The 19613-nt window shown below is 28.7% G+C and overlaps 2 protein-coding genes across 4 annotated transcripts; one reads left to right on the top strand and one right to left on the bottom strand.

Annotated features, from left to right (window-relative positions):
* Positions 1-979: 979 nt before the first annotated feature.
* On the top strand, positions 980-5282 carry Dgkepsilon (diacylglycerol kinase epsilon). Its single transcript, XM_029317070.2, has 11 exons — positions 980-1110; positions 1810-2010; positions 2423-2594; positions 2686-2816; positions 3137-3284; positions 3380-3597; positions 3707-3852; positions 3938-4106; positions 4182-4362; positions 4449-4585; positions 4827-5282. Exons 2-11 carry the CDS (start codon positions 1846-1848, stop codon positions 4944-4946), a joined length of 1587 nt encoding a protein of 528 aa, XP_029172903.1. The 5' UTR covers positions 980-1110; positions 1810-1845; the 3' UTR covers positions 4947-5282.
* Positions 4954-19377, bottom strand: Nox (NADPH oxidase). 3 transcript variants are annotated; one of them, XM_085487800.1, is made up of 20 exons: positions 19095-19377; positions 18447-18716; positions 13823-13917; positions 13621-13732; positions 12827-12930; positions 12603-12723; positions 12183-12333; positions 11809-12019; positions 11344-11570; positions 10918-11106; positions 10540-10733; positions 10092-10413; positions 9625-9760; positions 9297-9454; positions 8918-9071; positions 8478-8689; positions 7024-7214; positions 6699-6908; positions 6280-6483; positions 4954-6135 (listed from the first exon to the last, which is right to left on the bottom strand). In XM_085487800.1, the coding sequence occupies exons 2-20, from the start codon at positions 18591-18593 to the stop codon at positions 5938-5940; spliced, it is 3336 nt and encodes a 1111-aa protein (XP_085343926.1). In that variant the 5' UTR covers positions 18594-18716; positions 19095-19377; the 3' UTR covers positions 4954-5937. The 3 variants fall into 3 exon arrangements, with proteins under 3 accessions (XP_085343926.1, XP_029174056.2, XP_085343927.1); XM_029318223.2 differs by having other exon boundaries at positions 19225-19377; XM_085487801.1 differs by lacking the exon at positions 19095-19377 and adding an exon at positions 19049-19084.
* Between the last annotated feature and the right edge of the window lie 236 nt (positions 19378-19613).

Raw genomic sequence — 19613 nt, 5'->3', positions numbered from 1 at the left:
TTTTAATTTACTAAATTTCTACTAAGTATATAATTTTAATTCATCAAATTTTTACTATGAACATAATTTTAATTCATCGGATTTCTGTTATGTACATAATTTTAATTCACCGAATTTCTATTATGTCCATAATTTTAATTTGTTGAACTTCTATTATGTACATAATTTTAATTCGCAAATCTTCTATTATACATAATTTTATTTGCCAAATTTCTATATACACATAATTTATATACATAATTGTTTACACATTTTTTTAATTATTTCTATTATCCGAACTCTTTGGAAGAGCATTGTCCATAACTAATCTATATATATATATTTATAAGACGTGTATTTATATGTTTTAGAATTTATTAAAACAAATGAAAAGTGATTTTACCAGCAGTATGGAAAAATGAATGTAGCTATGTGCTTATAAAATGGATGTAGATGACAGTACTGAAAGCTTGGTAACCTTTCACTACACTAGATTGTGGGTGTGTTCCCATTTCCTTTCAATACTAGTGTTACTAGAAATCTATAGTTTACGTTACATATACTATAGATTTTCTGTACTAGTAGTAATACTGAGAGGAAATGAAAACATACAGTGTAAATGCATCTACTTGTATGATTTATAGAACCCTAAAATTTCTTAATCATATAGCAATCGTTCTAGCAATATTTTCGCTTTAACATTCAAAGACTTTTATTAAATTTTACGGAAAAACATCAGGTTTCTTTATTAAATTAGAACACAATATGTTCTTAAATGAACCGGTAGTTGCTATATAATATAAGCGTTTTCTCTAATATTTTATATATTTATAAAATAGAAAAAAATTTATTCCACGATATAATGATCTAAACTTTTCTCTGAATTTTGCATAGATGTAATTAAAATGTAGTAACATCGAAGTTCATTTTTCAATTAAAGCGAATATATCGAACTTCGATTAATCGAGAAAAATCGAAATGTTCCTAGGAATCATGACCAGCAATCTTGATAGAAACATCTTGGTAAACAGCTGTAGTTGACAGGATATCAAATAATACACATGTACGGTTATACATTTGTATAATAAACAAATGACTTGAAAAAGGTACCTCACGTTTGTCACACATAACGTAAGTAGCAATTAAATTTACCTTACAAGTGATTTATCATCACACCTTATATATTGCAGGATCAAATCAGTTTTTACGAAAAGATTATGAATCATTTTTATAAATGTGAATTAGCACATTCACGTGATGCCTCTTGACGCATACATATAAATATCAGTCGCATCATACTCATTACAGAGCTATCGATCCATTTTTATTAGCAATTGCTTTGAGAAGGACATGAAACACAAATCATGTTTAAAAAATAAGATTAACCTATAAAGAAAAATATTTTTCAATCAAAAAGTAATTATTCAAAATTCCTATATGTAAATAAAATAATAAATATTAATATAATGATATATTATAGTAAAATTAAGAGAAATAACGAAAATAATTTTTTTTATAATTTCTTATAAATTGGCATCCTGATTTATGCTACTTTTTGTAATAACTGATTTAATTGTTTATAAAAAATATTTATAAATATTTATAAATAATTTTCATAATTTGCAAAAATCTTATATAAATAAAATATATTGGAGTAAATTATTATTTATTCCATTCTACATATTAGTTTTGTTATGTTAAGAGCGTATTATTAAAAATATTAGATATATTTAGGTAATATAAGTTTTTAAATATTTTTTTGTAGGATAAGAGTATTTTTTTATAAGAAGAAAAATAAAATTGGTGTTTAATATTTTACATTATTTTCAGATCATTTTTTAAATACTGCAAAACAAATTTTTCAACATGTGGAACGAAGATCTGAATCTTATTGTTCTACCTACATTGTCTACCATGATTTTCCTTGTATTCACGATCAATTTCTTCCGATACCTCCTAAGTAATTCTCATATTCAGATTAGAGATGTTACAAAGGAACATAATTGGAAGTTAATTAGAGGAACAACTAAAGTACGTACAAAAATTTTTATGAAATTATTTTGATAGTTTTTTATATAACAATAAATTAAAATATCCATATATCTAATATTTCCAATATTTCCGAATTTCAATGCAAATTTAAATATGATTATTTTAAATTATAGTGTACAATATTTTTTCTACTTGCTAAATTGACATAATAGTTTTTATAATAATAAGTTTTCTACACCATTGCACACACAGACTCACACATGATTTCTTGTGTGTCGTATGAATTAGAATATTTATTTAATCTACAAAATATTAATTAAAGCATGATAAAAATAGTAGTCTTTGTATCATGAAAAGAATCAGACATATTTAACACATAAAATTAAAGCAATAATAGATTCAATGAAAGAAATATATAGAGAATTATTTTTGATATTACATTTCGATACAGGCGTATTACTGTAGTATTTGCGAGGCTCTATTGTTGAATGTTGATGGCCTTTTTTGTGATTCTTGTGGTGTGTGTGCGGATCGAGGTTGCATAAAGCTTGCCGATAAACAGCTAAAATGCAAAGCGATAACTTTTAATAATGATCAACCGATGAAGCATCATTGGGTCAAAGGTGTGTTATTGTTTACTAACATGTGACGAATACACGTGTTTTTTTAAATATATTTCGCTCTTTAAATATATGTTTTGATGTATTTTTGAAGGTAATTTACCACTTGTTGCTACGTGCTATATCTGCGAAGAGGAGTGCGACATAGAGCCCGGCCTCACGGATTGGTGGTGTTGTTGGTGTCAGAGATGTGTTCACGAAGCGTGTAAATCTGCCCTCTCCGAAGTAATAATTAATGATATTTTTCCGATTTATTTTTTATCGATACGTTTTTTTTTATTTCTATCGCTATTAAAGAAATCACTGACTCACCGAGAATTTTTACATCGTACATGTCAAAAATCATTGCATTAATTGCATTACACAAGTCATTTACAATGATTCTTCATCAAATAATTAAACAATTTTTTTGTCAGAGTTTCTTGATCTTAATAATAAAAAATAGCAATCTTATAATAACAGCATTTCATGCACGCAGCAATGATGCTTTTCGTATTGTTCATCGCGAAAAAGGTAAAACAAATTGAGAAAGATTTGCTTTTCAGATTTGTGATTTCGGAAAGTTCAAATTAATGATTATTCCGCCAGGAAGTTTGGAAGTGATAAATCGACGTAGCACAATGAGACGCAGATTACATCTTCGTTCTGTTATACCACCAAATTGGTGTGAGTGGAATCCACTCATCGTTGTAGGTAAATAAAAAGAGAATAAAATAAAAAATAAAAAATAAAAATTACTCAAGATATATACAAATATACGTATTCTCATGATGTCTTTTCTTTTGCAGGAAATCGAAAATCTGGAAACAACGATGGTGGCAAAATTTTATCTCTCTTCAGAAGATTGTTAAACCCCGCGCAAATCGTGGATTTAGCTGACCGTGATCCGGTCGCTGCTCTTGAATGGTGTCGTTTATTAGGAAAAACTCCATCTACTATACTTGTAGCCGGTGGCGATGGAACCATTGCATGGTTACTAAATTCTATTTACAAACTCGATTTGAAGGTATATATAAATTCTTTCTTCTTTTTAATATAATTCACATATTTGCATTTATTTAAATACAAGTACAAGCAAATATTTTTATATTTTATATTATTTTTATATGACACAGCCTATTCCGTCTGTAGCAATAATTCCTTTGGGGACAGGCAACGATTTATCTAGAGTATTAGGATGGGGAAAACAACACGATTCGAATTTGGATCCCCTAGAAGTCCTGAAGAAGGTCCAAACAGCGGAGAAAATGATGCTTGATAGGTATGTACATGAAAAGAAAGTAAAATATACGCGCTTTTTTACATTATCGATTAATTAGATGTACATCAAGCTTGTGAGAGTTTAGGTGGTCTGTGATGATAAAACCATACGGCGGGCTAAAATTCAGAGGTTCGCATCAAACCTTATTTATGTACAATTACATAAGCGTGGGCGTCGACGCACAAGTTACTTTGAATTTTCATCGCACAAGGGAGAGCCGATTTTATTTCTTCAGTAATAGGATATTTAACAAAGTAATTTCTTCGTCAAATAAATAGATCTCTTGTTTATCCGTGTAAGTTGAATGAAGCAATTCTTATCTGTTACAGTTGTTGTACTTATGCTTCGGCACGCAACAAGTCGTAGAAAGGGAGTGCAAGGATCTCGATAAAAGTTTGGAGGTCTACTTGGACGATAAGAAAGTAGAATTACCCTCCATTGAAAGCGTAGTGATACTTAACATTCCATCTTGGGCTGCTGGTGTTGATCTATGGAAAATGGGACTAGAAGGTTATATAATATAATACTCGATATAAAGACAAAAACTCAAATAGAAACATCTTAGTAAAACTATTATTATATATGTTGTTTAACAGATGACGAAAATTCAGGAGTACAAAGTATTAACGACGGTAAGCTGGAGGTAGTGGCTCTTTATTCTTCATTCCACATGGCTCAGTTGCAAATCGGTCTCTCAAAACCGTATAGGATCGGTCAAGCTAGTAGGGTGAAGGTATCTTTAAAGTTTTAGCAGTTTTTTAAAAATTTTTTCTCATCTATACATATGTATAATTAATTTATTAATAAATTAATTACTTATTAATAAATAAATTAATTACTTTATTAATTTATTTATTATTTTAATTAATTTATTAATAATTATTATATTAATTAATTATTAAATAAATTAATTTATTAATTTTAAATACTTGTTATATTAATTATACATTGTAATAAATGTTATTATTATTCAGATAAAATTGTTACGATCATGCGCCATGCAAGTGGACGGTGAGCCTTGGTACCAACATCCTTGCGAATTCAATATAACGTACTGCAATCAGACATCTATGTTGATGAGTAATGATTTTTGAATACGCATTGACTCTACTGATTTGCACAAATATATTTACTTATACATTACTGTTCGATTACCGGTGAATAAATTTGCTAGAGGAAAGAGATTATAATTTATAACTTATATATTTGACGAAGGAGATCAAAATATGATAATATGAGATATTATGGAGAGGAACAAATCTAGTCAATGTTATTACGAGAAATTGTACCTTTTATGAATTGTAATGTTTCGTAATTCTATTTATTGAGATGCCGTATTTATAATAAAAAAAATATATAAACAATAAAATAATAAGAGAATAAACAATAATTTGATGTTTATTACATAAAAATATTTTTCTAGCAATCTATTTCTTTTAGAATGTTTAATTTACCTCTCTTCTTTATTCTCCTTACATTTCTTACACTTATGTATATCAAATCGATATTTCATTTTCAATAAAGCACGAAATTGGTAACTAATCTAAATGTAAAAATTTGTCTGAAACTTCAGTCAAATGTTTAATAACCTTATGAATTAATATAATTTTATTTACAGTTTATAATAATATGATAAAATAATATAAACAGAAAAATCGATCATTTTTTTCTCGATGATCTGCTCTGACGAGAGAATATAACAGAAAATTAATTTTATTAAATTATGACAGAACGACAGATGCATTTTCTATTCATTTTGATAACTATTTGGATTTTGCATGAAACAGCTAGAATAATGAAGAACATTGATATATAAAAAATTAGAAAAGAAAATTAATAATAGCCGAAATTATTTTTTTGACTACATAAAAACTATAATTAATTACAAAATGCGACCGAAAAATTATTCGTGAGTATATATATATATTAAAATCACGAAAAATAATTTATTATAATATAATTATTATACATAATTATAATTCGTGAAAATAGTACAAAAAGTGTATAACAAATAAACCATTGTTATTAACATTTTTCATATATCTTGTAATTCAATAATTATCAAATATCTTTTCCTCCGAGGTATCAGAAAGATTCCTTTCTAAAGCAAAATCCAAACTGATCGCATTTGTACCGAAGAATTCTAGCAAGCTGTGGCGGTCCGCAATAAAAAACTGTAATTTTTCCCTTCTTCTTATCCTGCAGCTGCTTGAAAACCTTATCCCAATTTGGACGACCAGCATTTGTTCGGGTTTTTAAACCTGTGATAAGGTCTCGTTTCTCCTAATCAAATAATAATAAAAAATTAATAATGGTAATTAAAATCAATTAAATTAAAATTAATCAAATTTTATCATATTTTTAAATATGCTAAATTCTTTATAAAATTCTTTATAAACTCTCGAAATAATTATAATATTCTCTGACCTTTTCATGCAGGAGATCTAGTGCTAATTGCAAACCGACTGCTTTCATATCGTTCTTTTGCAATGCACTTGTAATGTACATGTGCATCTCCAAAAAGCGTTCCATGGTAATACCTAACTCAGCCTGTTCCATCTCAAGTTGCGACAACAAGTTAACGAACCATTCAAACGAACGTTGATCACGATTGATCCAAAAGAAGTCAACCTATAGAATATTTTCTTAAATTTAAAAACTTAAATAATATACAAGAATATGAATGAATCAATGAAAAAATATATAAGTATGATTAAATAATTATCTCTCTTTTCTGATATATTTAATAATATAATTCTATAGTAATATATACATAATTTCAAGATTTATTTTTTATTCCAAGATTTATAAAACGAGAATGCGAAAATTGAAATATAAGTATTCACCTTTCGTAAATTCATTACAGTGGGCGGAATTTCACTGGCCCAAGAAAATGAACACTTTGGACAAGTATGCCTCGCTTTCCAGTATCGATGCATAATTGATTGTAGTATGGAGGCGAAGGGTGTAACTCCGATTCCTGTGCCGATTAAAACAGCGTGTTGCGCACGAAAAATGTGGCTCGACGGTGTCCCGTAGGGACCATCCAAAAAGATCTAAAATGACGAAACGTTATGGTTACGAAATAATTTATAATTATTAATTAAAAATTATAAAATCAATGAAAATGTTGCGTAAAGCTTGTATAAAAAATTAGAGAAAGATCTTTACCTCCAATGGTTTCCCTACGGGATAATTTATGGATGTGTGAGAAGAACTTTCGGATTTCAAATCTAAACTCTCTGAACTATCTGCAGCTTCGTTAAAAGCTTTTCTCAATCTTCCCTCTTCTGCCGCAATCTGCATAGTCACTGTAGGTGTGGTAGGTGTCATTTCAATTCCACTCGCATTCGCATTTGATGCTGTATAAACACACATGTAATAAATAAAAATATAAATATATTATATATATATAAATTTGTATTTAAAATCATTTTTATAATAACGATGTGTTAGCAGATATAAAAATTTATATGCGTCAGCACACAAAAGACATTCTGTATATTTGTTTTTTGTAATACAATATTAGACAACACAAGCGCGCGCTTTGTGCGCTCCTTCGATATCATTTCTATTGTTTATTTTACAACTGTCAAGTTGTTAATTTTTGCAAAGACAGTTGCTTGATGCTATAACCATAATTTTAATTCACCGAATTTCGATTAAGTACATACTTTTAATTCTCGAATTTTCATTATGTATATATAATTTTAATTTATTGAATTTCTATTATGTATGTACATAATTTTAATTTGCCGAATTTCTATTGCATTGTTTGAGAACTATTTTGTATATATGTATATATCTCTTTATATATTTTTTTCTTAGTTCTTAGTATATATTTTATTTAGTTTAATCGAATATAATTACGTGCGCAAAGCGAAGTTATATTATTCTTTGATAATAAAACCTTAAAAATTGTAACGCATGTATAAAATTATTATTGCAATGCATGCAACGCATGCATGCAAAAATTATTATTGCAATCAACGTATAAAAAATATATTAATTATGCAACGCATAAAAATTCAATATTTAAATCTTTAACAGAAAATATAAACGAAAAAATAAAATTTTCGATAAGAATATTTTGTAATTAAATATCTACGCTTTCATTAGCCTCGCGCGAGATTCCATACCCCACACATCTATTACGTTGCGCGGCTCGCGCGAAACTGATTTTCGTGCGGAGTATCATGAGCGCGGGACCGATGGTCACATGACCAGTGGTCACATGACTAGTGGTCACATGACCAGTGGGTCCCCTGGTCACGTGATCTCGGCTTCGCGCTCGCGATACCTCGCATGAGAATCAGTTTCGCGCGAACCGCGCAGCGTAACGGAGATATGGGGTATGGAATCTCGCGCGAGTCTAATGAAAGCATAGATATTTAATCAAAAGATTCTTGTAGAAAATTTTATTTGTTAGTATTTTCTGTTAAAGATTTAAATATTGAATTTTTATGCGTTACATAATTAATATATTTTTTATGCATTTTTATTCGCTTTGCGTGTGGGATGTACTAATCATAAAATATTGTCATTGTATTATATTATGCTTTGTATCTTCAAAAATACGTAGGTACCTTTAAATAAGCATTATTATGTTTTATTCCACATCTTACCAGCGTTTGATGATGCATCGAATTCGCACGATTCAAGACTGGGTGTTTTGAAAGCGATGATAGTTGGTTTCGTCCGCATGTACCGGAAGCTTTGAGCCAATGATTTATTCTGCGGGCTCAAATAAGCTAAACCCAATGATTTCAGCCGAGCACGTCTCATTTGACACTCATCAAAACTTCTCTCCGATTCTGATCTCGTGTAATCACGAAGTCTAGATAAATATCATACATCATATACATATACATATATACAATATGCTTTAAGAGATTAATATATATTTTAGAGATCATTATAATTGTTGCAACAATATTAATATGATATTAATTTTATCACGACGATTAATTTTCTAAAAATATTTATAGATAAAATAATGATAAAAAAATGAGGAGATACTTTTTCAAAGACGAGTAAATTTTTTACATATTATAAATCTACTCACGCCCTAAGTCGTTCTTTTTTCTTACTCCTTGTTTGCATATCGGGCATCGAATATGATTTTTCAAGAGGCATTTTGCTATCAAAAAGTAATCGATGGAGTCTTCTGTCTCTTCTCGCAGACATATCCGTCCATCCCTTATTTGATTCCGGTGTATCTATATTAATTAAATTTATATGTAATTTAATATTAACTGAAGCGCAAATATATATATATATATATATATATATATTTTATTATATAAACTTATTTTTTATAAACATGATTAATATAATATTTATATTATTATTGTTTTCTTAAAAACAATATACATAATAATATAAAATAAAATAATATATAATAAAATAGTTTATCATTACTCAAATATGTATATGAATCTTACTTTCTGGGGTTTTTAAATATGAAGATTCAGTATTAGGTGTATGCAAAATGGTCTTCGATACATCAGATACAAACGCAGGATTATCATGAGTATAAGCTATCGTTTCTGTTGAAGGTCTCTGTCGCGTAATAAGTGGTAGCTTTTTGCTACTAAGAAATCTATATCATGAAAGATATAAACTTATATTACATAGGGAAATCAATTACTCATTAATAAGTGGCAACTTAATTATTAGGAATAATTACTTTGTATTAAGTATAAATTTTATGCACAAACATTATTTCTGTGTGAAATCTTAGCATAAGTATTTTTAAATCAGCAAACTTACGATTTCTTTTGGGGAGTATTCGCATTATTGCAATGTAAGATATCGCCACGATGCAGCTTTATTTGTTCTTTTTCAAAGTACGAATACAAACTGTTGGTCCATTCACCGACTGCGCGAATGTGCAGCCACATATAATCTGTATAAAAATATTATCGATATTAAATTCTCCCTGATATATATATATATATATATATATATATATATATATTATGTATAAATAAATTAATTTTGTTAGCAATAAAGCGCATAATATTTTTTATATTTCAAGTAATACAATTTAAATACAAATGCTAAAATAAAACAAACGAAAGAAAAAATTGCACACAATTATAGAATCAAATATATCAAGAAAATTATACAATTTGTATTTAATTATTTCATCAATAATATCATTTTAGAAAAATTATCTCTCTTATAATATAAACTCTCTTATAATAATTTATATAAAATTGCAAACCATAACTCACCTTCCTGTTCCGGAGCGCTGCTAATAGTAAAAGGATGCCACTCATATCTTGCTATCACCGGAATACTAACAAATACATAATCACCAGGATGAAAGTGAAAATGAGGTGGTCTCTTGATGACCAAGTGAGTTACTTTAGAAGGTAACAAGAGGCCGGAGCTTATATACGTCTTGCCACGCTGCGAACGTAACCATATTAATCGACGAATTTTCTCCACTAAGTATATCACGCCCGGACCGACGAACCATTTCCAGAAATTTGGGCCATGAAAGATTATTAAAATCCAGAATGGTATGTACAACAGATGAGACCAATAAAATATCTGTATTAAAATAAATAAAAAAATACGGAATTATTATAAAAGACAGAAAAATATATTATATATATTATATTCGACCGGACAAATTAAAATTTTTTGATTAAAAAATTATAATTAATATAATGATACCTCAAAACAGCCTCCGCGCCGTACAAATGCCATGGAACAAATTGTCATAATAATAAGTATAATAAACAAAACTACTCCAGTCGGGTATGCACTGCCTGCTACCAAACCAAAATATCCAGGTCGACTCGTCAACAACCATTCAGACATCGTATAATTCCCGCTATTCATTTTCTCGTCGTTTATGATTACCGTACCTATGGATCAAACATAATTAGATATAATCGTTAATAGTAATAATTTTATTATAATTAAATATAAAATAAGATCGTGATCTTAGTTTCTTTCTTGAGAAAAAGTATTTTTTTTATTTTTCAAGAGATTTAGATCATACATAATATATTATATATCTAAAAAATAAAAAATCTATAATAAATATACCGCAGTAAATAAGATGCATCAGAGTGTGTACAATACTGAAGATTCCAATCAATATCCCCGTCATCTTATGAAGATATATGTGATGATCTAAAGGTAATACGGAATTAAAGCCGTGTGTTCGCAAAAATGTGATGCACTGCCGCAGCATCAGGACCAGGATAAATGTGCAATCAAAGTTCAAACATTGTCCTAAAATGTAATTTTGTAAAATCAGTTTTATTCTAAATCTTTTGCACTATTCTTCCTTTGAGAAAATCGACATTTAATTTAATAAATCGAAATTTAATTCAGTATTAAATAGTTAATATTTTTTTTAATTGGTGTCTATAAATAAATTGTTAAAATAAAATGTAAATATATATTAAAATATCTAAAACAAATAAACTTTATATTTTTATGTACTATATCTGTGTATATTTTTCTTACCACATGCACGTGCGATCATTACATAACCATTATAATTCCGATACTCATAAAGACGAGAAATAAACAGAGCTACATTGATAAGGATGAATATCGAAATAAAAGCGATATAGACGTAATTGTTCTTCATGTATGGTTTTGTGAGTTGATACGGACGAAGAGACGAAAACGTTCCCAAAATGGAGCTTTGTTTTGGTTTCGGTTGCGGTGGTACTAACCATCGATCTATGCTGCGATTATTTTTATGTTTAATACTTGCTTCAAAAATGTAACAATTCAAAGTTTATTATAATAATTCGAACATCTTTATAATTAATAATAAATTTCATAAAATAAAATTAAATAAAAATAAAAATCTGAATAAATCCCCCTTAAAATTCTCTTTATTTATTTTAAAACATTTTTTATAAATTTGTAATTTAATTATAAATGTATATAATTTATTTGTTTCGTATTTCTTTATTTAACCTGATCGAGAGATTTTCCAGCAGGCCTTCATGCTTCTCTAACTGCCTTTTTAGAGCTTCGAAAGTAAGCGCTCCTTTGTTGTCCTGATCAGCATCCTCAAATAATGCAATTGTTAGATCTTCTATTTGCTCGTCGCTAAATTTCATCCCATTCTCTTCCATACAAGCTCTCATTACATGTTCCAGCTCACGAAGTTGTATCAATCCATCACCTTTTATTAATTAAAAAAAAATGTGAAATAACGAAAACAATTTACATACAGGTAAAAATATCTAAAATAAAGAAATTATTTTTCCGATTATGCTGCAAGTCTTTTGACGTTAAGTCTTATAAATATTTTGCGTGAATAAATAACTCATAATTATAAATATTACCATCGATATCATAAACTTTGAAGAGAAACTTGATTTTATCATCCGGAGACTTTCCAGCGAATTGATGCATAGCATCCAGAAATTCTTGAAGTGATATCGTGCCAGAATTGTCTCTGTCAAATATTTGAAAAACTCTCTCCCTAAAGAATGGCTAAAAATTAATTAAAATCTATATTATTTGATTTATACTTCTCCCAATAAATAAAATTAATACGCCATCTCATTTTAATACAAAATTTTATGCAATTGTTGTATGAATCTTACTTGTATAACGTATTATATAAATATAGAACAAATAATATAAATAAACATAACACTGAAAAAAGATAGAACGCAATTAGGATGTTTCAAAAAACCAAAATTGAAATTATAAAAATCTCAGCGTGTTTGAAATAAAGAATACTTATGCTTCCTGCCTACGTTCTTCGAAGTGACAATTGTGTTGAATTCTTCACGCCGAATTTCCCTCTCATTCCCAACAGTATGCTTAAATATCATTTCGAGCCATTCGAGATTTTTTTTATCGAAGCCAGCACGTGGTCTGACAAAAAGCATTTAATCGATTAATACACAATAATTAAAATTAAGAAAAAAAATGCTCAATATTGAAAAAGCAAGGATAAATTTCTATTTTAGCATATTACCTGGTATTACTCACGCTAGATATAAACTCCATGATTTGGGCTGACGTTACGTATCCTAATCCTGAGTTCTCTTGATCGATTAAACGGAACAGTTTATCCACGATCTATAACACGTGAAAGGCACTTTTAAATCAAATATAACATGTATTTGACAAAACTTTTGCGTTGCGTCTTGAGTTCGCTTCTCAAAAAATTGAAGAGTTGACACACGGCACACTTGTAGCTTAAGCACATTTGTCATTTAACAGTTTCTCTTCTGAAGCAACTATTGAGAGAGAGTTTTCTTTTTTGCTCACCTTTGTCAAGAAATATATGCAAAATTACACGAAGAAGATTGTATATATATGACAATATTATTGATTTATTGTTAGTATATATGACATTTAATCTCTAAAGAAATAACGTATCTCTGTGAACATGCGTCTTTAAAGCACGTACATGCTGTAATCGCATCTTTGACTGTCCATTCTTGAAGAATTATCATTCTTAACTATGTTTCTCTTCTTTTACAAATATTCTTTTACGATAATTATTTAATAAAAATTTAAGTTAAATTTTTATTATTTATTGCTTCTGCGTATTAATCTGTATTAATTATTTAATTTGTTTAGTTATATTCTCTAATAATCTGTACAGATAGTTATGCAAAATTTCCTTCATTAAATAATGCATAATCATAATTTTATTATAACATAAAGTATCTTATTTCAGTTTAATAATTATTTGTGTAAACGAGTTAAGTTAATTTCAATTTTTTACATCTATTTATTTCAAATATAAAAATAACGACTTACCCCTTTGGTATAAAAAATCTGCTGAAAATTGAGAAGATTTACTGGATTCTCTCCGCATAATACATATGTCACACTTTCGATTTGATCGATAAAATAATTTTGCTTCTCGTTTCTGTTAAATTAAGGAAAATAACGTAGAATTAAGAGATATACTAAAATATATAAATTATCATTCATGAAAATAATAGAGAATTATTCTTACGTCAGCCTTCCTTTCAGAAATTCGATCCATTCCTCCTGCTTCAGTAACTCATCACGATCTTGATCGAATAGTATAAATAATTTTTGAAGAAGTGCCTGAAAAATGTCGATAAGTTTCGTAAATTTATTCATCTGGAAAATATTAAACAATTTATTATTATTATTATTATATATTTTTACATTATATTCTAATAAAATATTAAAAATGTAATACACATGTTGTCAATTCGATTTTATTAATGTAAAAATTTAATTATAGTATTATATTATATTAATAAATGCAATATATAAATGCAGAATAAATTACATAATGCAAAGTTTTAATATTAAAATTTTTTATTAATTCAATATTATATTTATAAGAAATGAAAAAAATTAATGTTGCAATTTTTGAGAGTCTGGTTTGAAGCTTTAATCAATTTAAACTTATCAAAAAAAGAGTTTTGTAAATGCTTGAACATACACATACTTGTTATCTAAATGAGAAAATTTGTATATCTATTACAGATCGTTTCAAATATTACATATTTGATATGCAAATTACTTGAAATGTATCTGTTATATTTGTACGTATTTAATGTATATCTGGGACAAAGATAATGTGTGATAATGGAAACCTATTTATTAAAATTCTAGCCTCAGGTGTGTGTATATATTGACGGCGTCAACTTTTGCATCGATTTGACACATATCGATTACCATCGGATATCGGCGACGGGGCTATACACGTGTATATTTCACTCTCGATCGTTAAGAAATGGGTCAATGTCATAAGAGATTACTCCTCCTCGGCATATCCAAGATCCAGAAACATGTCCCAATCTTGTGAGTTAGTGAATGTAATGTATGCAGGTTGCACTTGAATCATTATTCAGTTTTAGTGACAGATCCTTTTTACTCTGATCATTTTTCATTTAAATTTAAAATAGATTTTACTCTTACAGAAGCATTTAATGTTAATTTTAATGTTAATTAAAAACACGAAGAACGCGCGATTTGAGTTTTATTTTATATTAACTTAAAAAAGAAAACTTACGAAATAGATAGAAATTAAATATAAAAGACGATTTGATGAGTTGTGGACAAATATTTGTTCAAAAATAAGAAATTGAGTTTAGAACTAAATATATTTTAATATATTTGTATCAAATTAAATAGTACTTGTAAAATTTTTAAAAAATGCTTTGCTATTAATAAGATAAAAAAGAATTGAATTAAATACGGCATCGAAATAATTCTAATACCTCATCTTTCTAGCTATGCAAACAAAAAATATAATTTTGCATTGCAAATATGGCGCTATAATCTATGTCCGGTTACTAAAATAAGCGATGCAAGAACTGGAGAATGAGACTGCAAAAACAAGAAATGTCTTGTACATTTAATCAATCATTCTTCATTTCTATCTTTTATGCATATACTACAAAAGCAGCAAAAAAATGAATAATCAATCATAGCAATTACATAGGTTTACATAGATAGTGACAACCTAATCACACTTTTATAAGATAATTTTAAACGAAAATACCTGATTGAAGAAACGTCGATATTGCTAATTAAAGTTTCAAATACGTTTTACAAATAGCATTCAATAATATAATCCTAAAAAATATTTGTAGGCTACATTTTACAATATAAACTAATGTTTCGTATACTGTATCTAATTCCTATACCGAAGAAAACCGCGTGCGGTCGAAATGTTTGTACTGTATTATCTTATATAGAATAAATACTTAGTTTATATCATCTAATAATGCTCGATTAGTTGGCCTTTTTATATACTAAATTTTGTTTTAAACTAATGTTGTTTTTTAAATATAATCTTTAATTACACATAATTGTTTTAATTGCACTTAAATCATCAGTAACACTTTTTATAATAATATACCTATATTTGCTCTACTGGAATTACATATGTAAAAAAATTGCAAAAGAAGAAATCTTTTTTTACTGTGCTTTTAACTTTAATTAATGAAGTTTTGAACCTTTGATTTTCTCGTTGGGAAAAATAAAAATATTAAATTACCGAAATAATATAAATTGGTATATTTAACGACCCTCGATCGGTAATGACAATCGATAATCGTATCAGCGATTGATGCGGCGTTTGACGGCAATTAAAGAGCTAATGGATGGTTTAGTAAACGAGGTGTCGGCCCCAGCCGATGTTCTACTCTCGACGATCGATCGATCGGTCCCAAGCGACCTGGAGGCGCTTGGGGCACCAAGGCCTTGCGCCCGAAGCGATCGGCCACCTTGATCGAAAACCGGGGGGCCCTCGATAGAGACTCTCGTTTCCTTCGATCGTATCGTCACCGCGCCGCCTCGGGTCTCCTTTTCCTATGCGGATTCTCGAGCGTGGACTCATTGCCGATTATTAACGCTCTTACAAAGGAGACAATTGTCCCGATAAATGGCTCGAGAGATCGCAAATCTCAGCCGAAAATATTTCAACCCCGATAGAAAAGGAAATCTTATCGTCTACGTTGCAGCCTTTTCCTTATTTGGCCAAGATCTTATTCTTATAATTAAAAGAGGTGCTGAATGAGTTTTAACTTTTAATCTGGAGCAACGTCAATTTCGCATAGAGATATAATCTTGAGGAGGCAATATCTGTCTCCACGCTCTCAAATGTTTTTATAGATAAAGACATCAAATCTTCTTAAACGACAACGTTAAAATTTCGTGTCCTTATATAAGTGACAAGCATGCGTCGCATTTGTCAAGCGACATTGCACAATCAACGCGTGTAATGACAGAGTTTTATGTCGGAGTGTGAAATGATTGACTGGTTGAGCGATCACGATCCTCTAGAATATCGAACCGAGATGAGTTTCGCTTTATTTTTTTCCTGTCTGTATGTGTGCTATAATAACAATCTAAGAAATTGGTTTTTTAGAATTAAAAATACATATGTAAGGAACTAAAAATATGCACTTGTTTTGTATTTCTTTTATAAGATTATTCAAATGTTACAAAAAAAATATGTACAGAGAAATTAAAAAATTATATGTTTCAGAATTTGATTTCAAAATACTTGACATAATCGTGTAAGATAAAAACTTATTATATTGAAACTGGTAAATCCGAGATGTATTTTTCTATTACATTCTCTAAATCAATCTCTCATTCTTGTATTAATTGATATACCACATCTTTTAAAAGCTAGAAAATTATTCATTTATTGAAAAAGTAACTTACTTAAATTATTCATTTATTGAAAAAGTAACTTATAAAGCAGGTCAATTATTGTTTTATTTTAATATGCGACAATTTTTTCATCGCAGTTTAAATATGTTTTATATAATTTTAGTTAATTGATTATATAATTACCTTTAATCAATATTTATTGTTAAATCTATTTATAAATACTTTTTCAAAAGAATTAAAATTACTGAACAAGCCAATATCTTCGAGTGATGTAATATCGAGGTTTCACGTCTAGTGCCACGCGAGCCTTCTTTTTCTTCACAAAAGAAAGTCAGGTGCGAACCAATAATTACAATAATTGCAATTTCTCATGGCCATTTTGAGAAAGCATCAGATAATTTTTTGTCGTAAAATTGTGTTACTTTATTGAAAGGTTGATTACATTAAATTATACTTGCAGTATTGAACGGTATCGTAAGCACAAGTTGAAGTCTAGACTTCAGTTCAAGATAATTATTTTGTCTATGACAAAAAACTGTGTAACTTGTTGATACAACTAACTTTTTGTAATATCCGCTTTTATATAAAAACTTTCCCTATCTACGCAAACAAGAAATGTCAATTATCTTTTTATTTCATAAAAGGTATCTCGTGTTTTGCCTGTAAACGATTGTGTTTAACAGAAGTTTTATTCGACAGTGTTTAATCAATTAACCGTGAGACATTAAATCTGCATATAAAATCATTTTTATAATTATCCATATACATCAACAGGTTCGAATTACTTGACCGTATTTTATTTATCCGCTATCCCGCGCGAATCATTAGCTTCCCGATTTAATGATTTTTGCATTTCGTAATATTGCTTTTTCGTAAATTATATATGATAAAATTTTATGTGTTATTGCGATTTCTTTCTATGAAATCACGTTCTACTTATTTGTACGATGTATACTTTAATCCAGATATTTCGAAACGATCAAAAAAGTCATCATAAAATTAATCCTTGTCATATAAAACACTGAAATTATTACATAAGCCTCATTAGTATATAAATATTTTATGAATAAAGCGGCATTTCTGCCTCTGATCATTGCAGAAAATTCGTTACAATTTCATTGAATATTTTTATGCATTCTACACAAATTTATATCGTCATTTTCTGCATTTATATTTTATGTATATAAAATTTACTGATGTTTAAAAAACCTCAAATTTTAAAAATGACATATATTTTATATTTTATACCTTTTTATACATTACAAAATTGTACGACTTTTTAAAAATTATTTTATTTCTTTAGTCTTTTTTTCTCTTAAATATCGTTTCTAACATATCCAAAAAAAAAAAAACTTGCCAAAACGAATAAAACTTTACATAATACATTTAATTTTAATTAACCTATTATTATATCATACAATACCTGTCAGTGTTTATATCTAGTTTTTACTCCAATTAAGTAGAACACAACATACCTGACCTTGGAAAAGTCTTCTAAAGGCTTCTTTGCTGTAGCGTCCAGATCCTTCTTCTTGTAATATTTCCTTACATTCCTTTAGGATAGTAGTCCGCCTCTTCTCGATCAGGCATTCTTCCTCCATACAACTGATATTCTCTTCCATGTTATTAAACACTGTTTGCGACTACGAGGGATGTGATCGAAGAATTGAGATCAGAGTCACTTTGACAATTCATCACGAAATCAATAAGATCCCTGGCATTTCTCGCTCGCTTCATTCGTCGCTCTTGTTTAGAACACAAATAATTGAATAATCAACACTCGAAATATATAAGATAAGTTATATATAATTAAGCCGATGATATCGAAAAATCAATGTTAACATAACTTGTTCTAATTTGTAAATATTATTTAGCTAAGAATATGATAAGCTAAAGAGAATATTTAGGAAAAATTGTTCATAAAATTAAAACTATTTTTTTTTCTTTAGTTTTTAATTTAAATTAACAAAATAAAATTTTGCTATAAATTTAGGTTTCTATTATTTATTTCTTTTTATAAAATCCTTACTAAGAAATAACTGATAACACTGAAAGGAACAATCAAAATTTGCTTTACTTTAATTTCACTTTTAAACTGGTATCAAAGTTTAAGGAAAACTTGCCATCGTGCTTCCGTCACATATCCTGAGACTTGATCTTTTGACAACCAATAATTAATTTTGTATGTGGTCCTACTTCTTTTTTCGATAACGGAGCAAGACCTTAGTTCAACGTACGTATACGAAAACTCACTTTATCGAACGCGTATCGAAATTGCCGCGCTAACGTCTCGGTGTTACTGAGAGAAGTCTTGAATGAAAATCATCCTCGGGGCATCAACGAGCCGGCGTTGATGATGTCGTCGGCATCTTATCTGGAAGAGTGTTGGTTCGCATTGGATCAAACGGGGAGAGACACTCTTTGAGAAAGAAAGAAAGAAGGGAAGATGGAGCAAAAGGGAAGGGAGAGAGATACATTGGTTTTACAGACGATTCAGATCACGCGGGGATAGAGGAGACGAACAACCTTTCACTTTTTGACAAGCTTGTGTGTTCCTTCTCTTCACCTCTCTATTGCGTTCTCCTTTTTCTTTTAACTGTTCGTATTTTGTTCTTTTCTTAGAATTCTTGTTTCATCCATCT

This window comes from Nylanderia fulva, unplaced genomic scaffold (assembly GCF_048542155.1).
Source record: "Nylanderia fulva isolate GAGA-0341 unplaced genomic scaffold, ASM4854215v1 Scaffold6, whole genome shotgun sequence".
In the NCBI taxonomy this organism is placed as follows: Eukaryota; Metazoa; Arthropoda; class Insecta; order Hymenoptera; family Formicidae; genus Nylanderia; species Nylanderia fulva.
Note: the sequence above shows the minus strand (reverse complement) of the source record. Positions and strands in the feature narration are given on the sequence as shown.

What these genes read in the sequence shown, in the direction of transcription:
- Dgkepsilon (XM_029317070.2), top strand. Translation starts at nt 1,846, where the DNA reads ATGTGGAACGAAGATCTGAATCTTATTGTTCTACCTACATTGTCTACC. An exon ending in GTAAATCTGCCCTCTCCGAA is followed by an intron (nt 2,817 to 3,136) that starts GTAATAATTAAT and finishes TTTGCTTTTCAG; the next exon opens with ATTTGTGATTTCGGAAAGTT. An exon ending in TTTACAAACTCGATTTGAAG is followed by an intron (nt 3,598 to 3,706) that starts GTATATATAAAT and finishes TATATGACACAG; the next exon opens with CCTATTCCGTCTGTAGCAAT.
- Nox (XM_085487800.1), bottom strand. Translation starts at nt 18,593, where the DNA reads ATGGAAGAGAATATCAGTTGTATGGAGGAAGAATGCCTGATCGAGAAG. An exon ending in CAGCGCTCCGGAACAGGAAG is followed by an intron (nt 9,761 to 10,091) that starts GTGAGTTATGGT and finishes ATTTTTATACAG; the next exon opens with ATTATATGTGGCTGCACATT. An exon ending in CCGTAGGGAAACCATTGGAG is followed by an intron (nt 6,909 to 7,023) that starts GTAAAGATCTTT and finishes TCGTCATTTTAG; the next exon opens with ATCTTTTTGGATGGTCCCTA.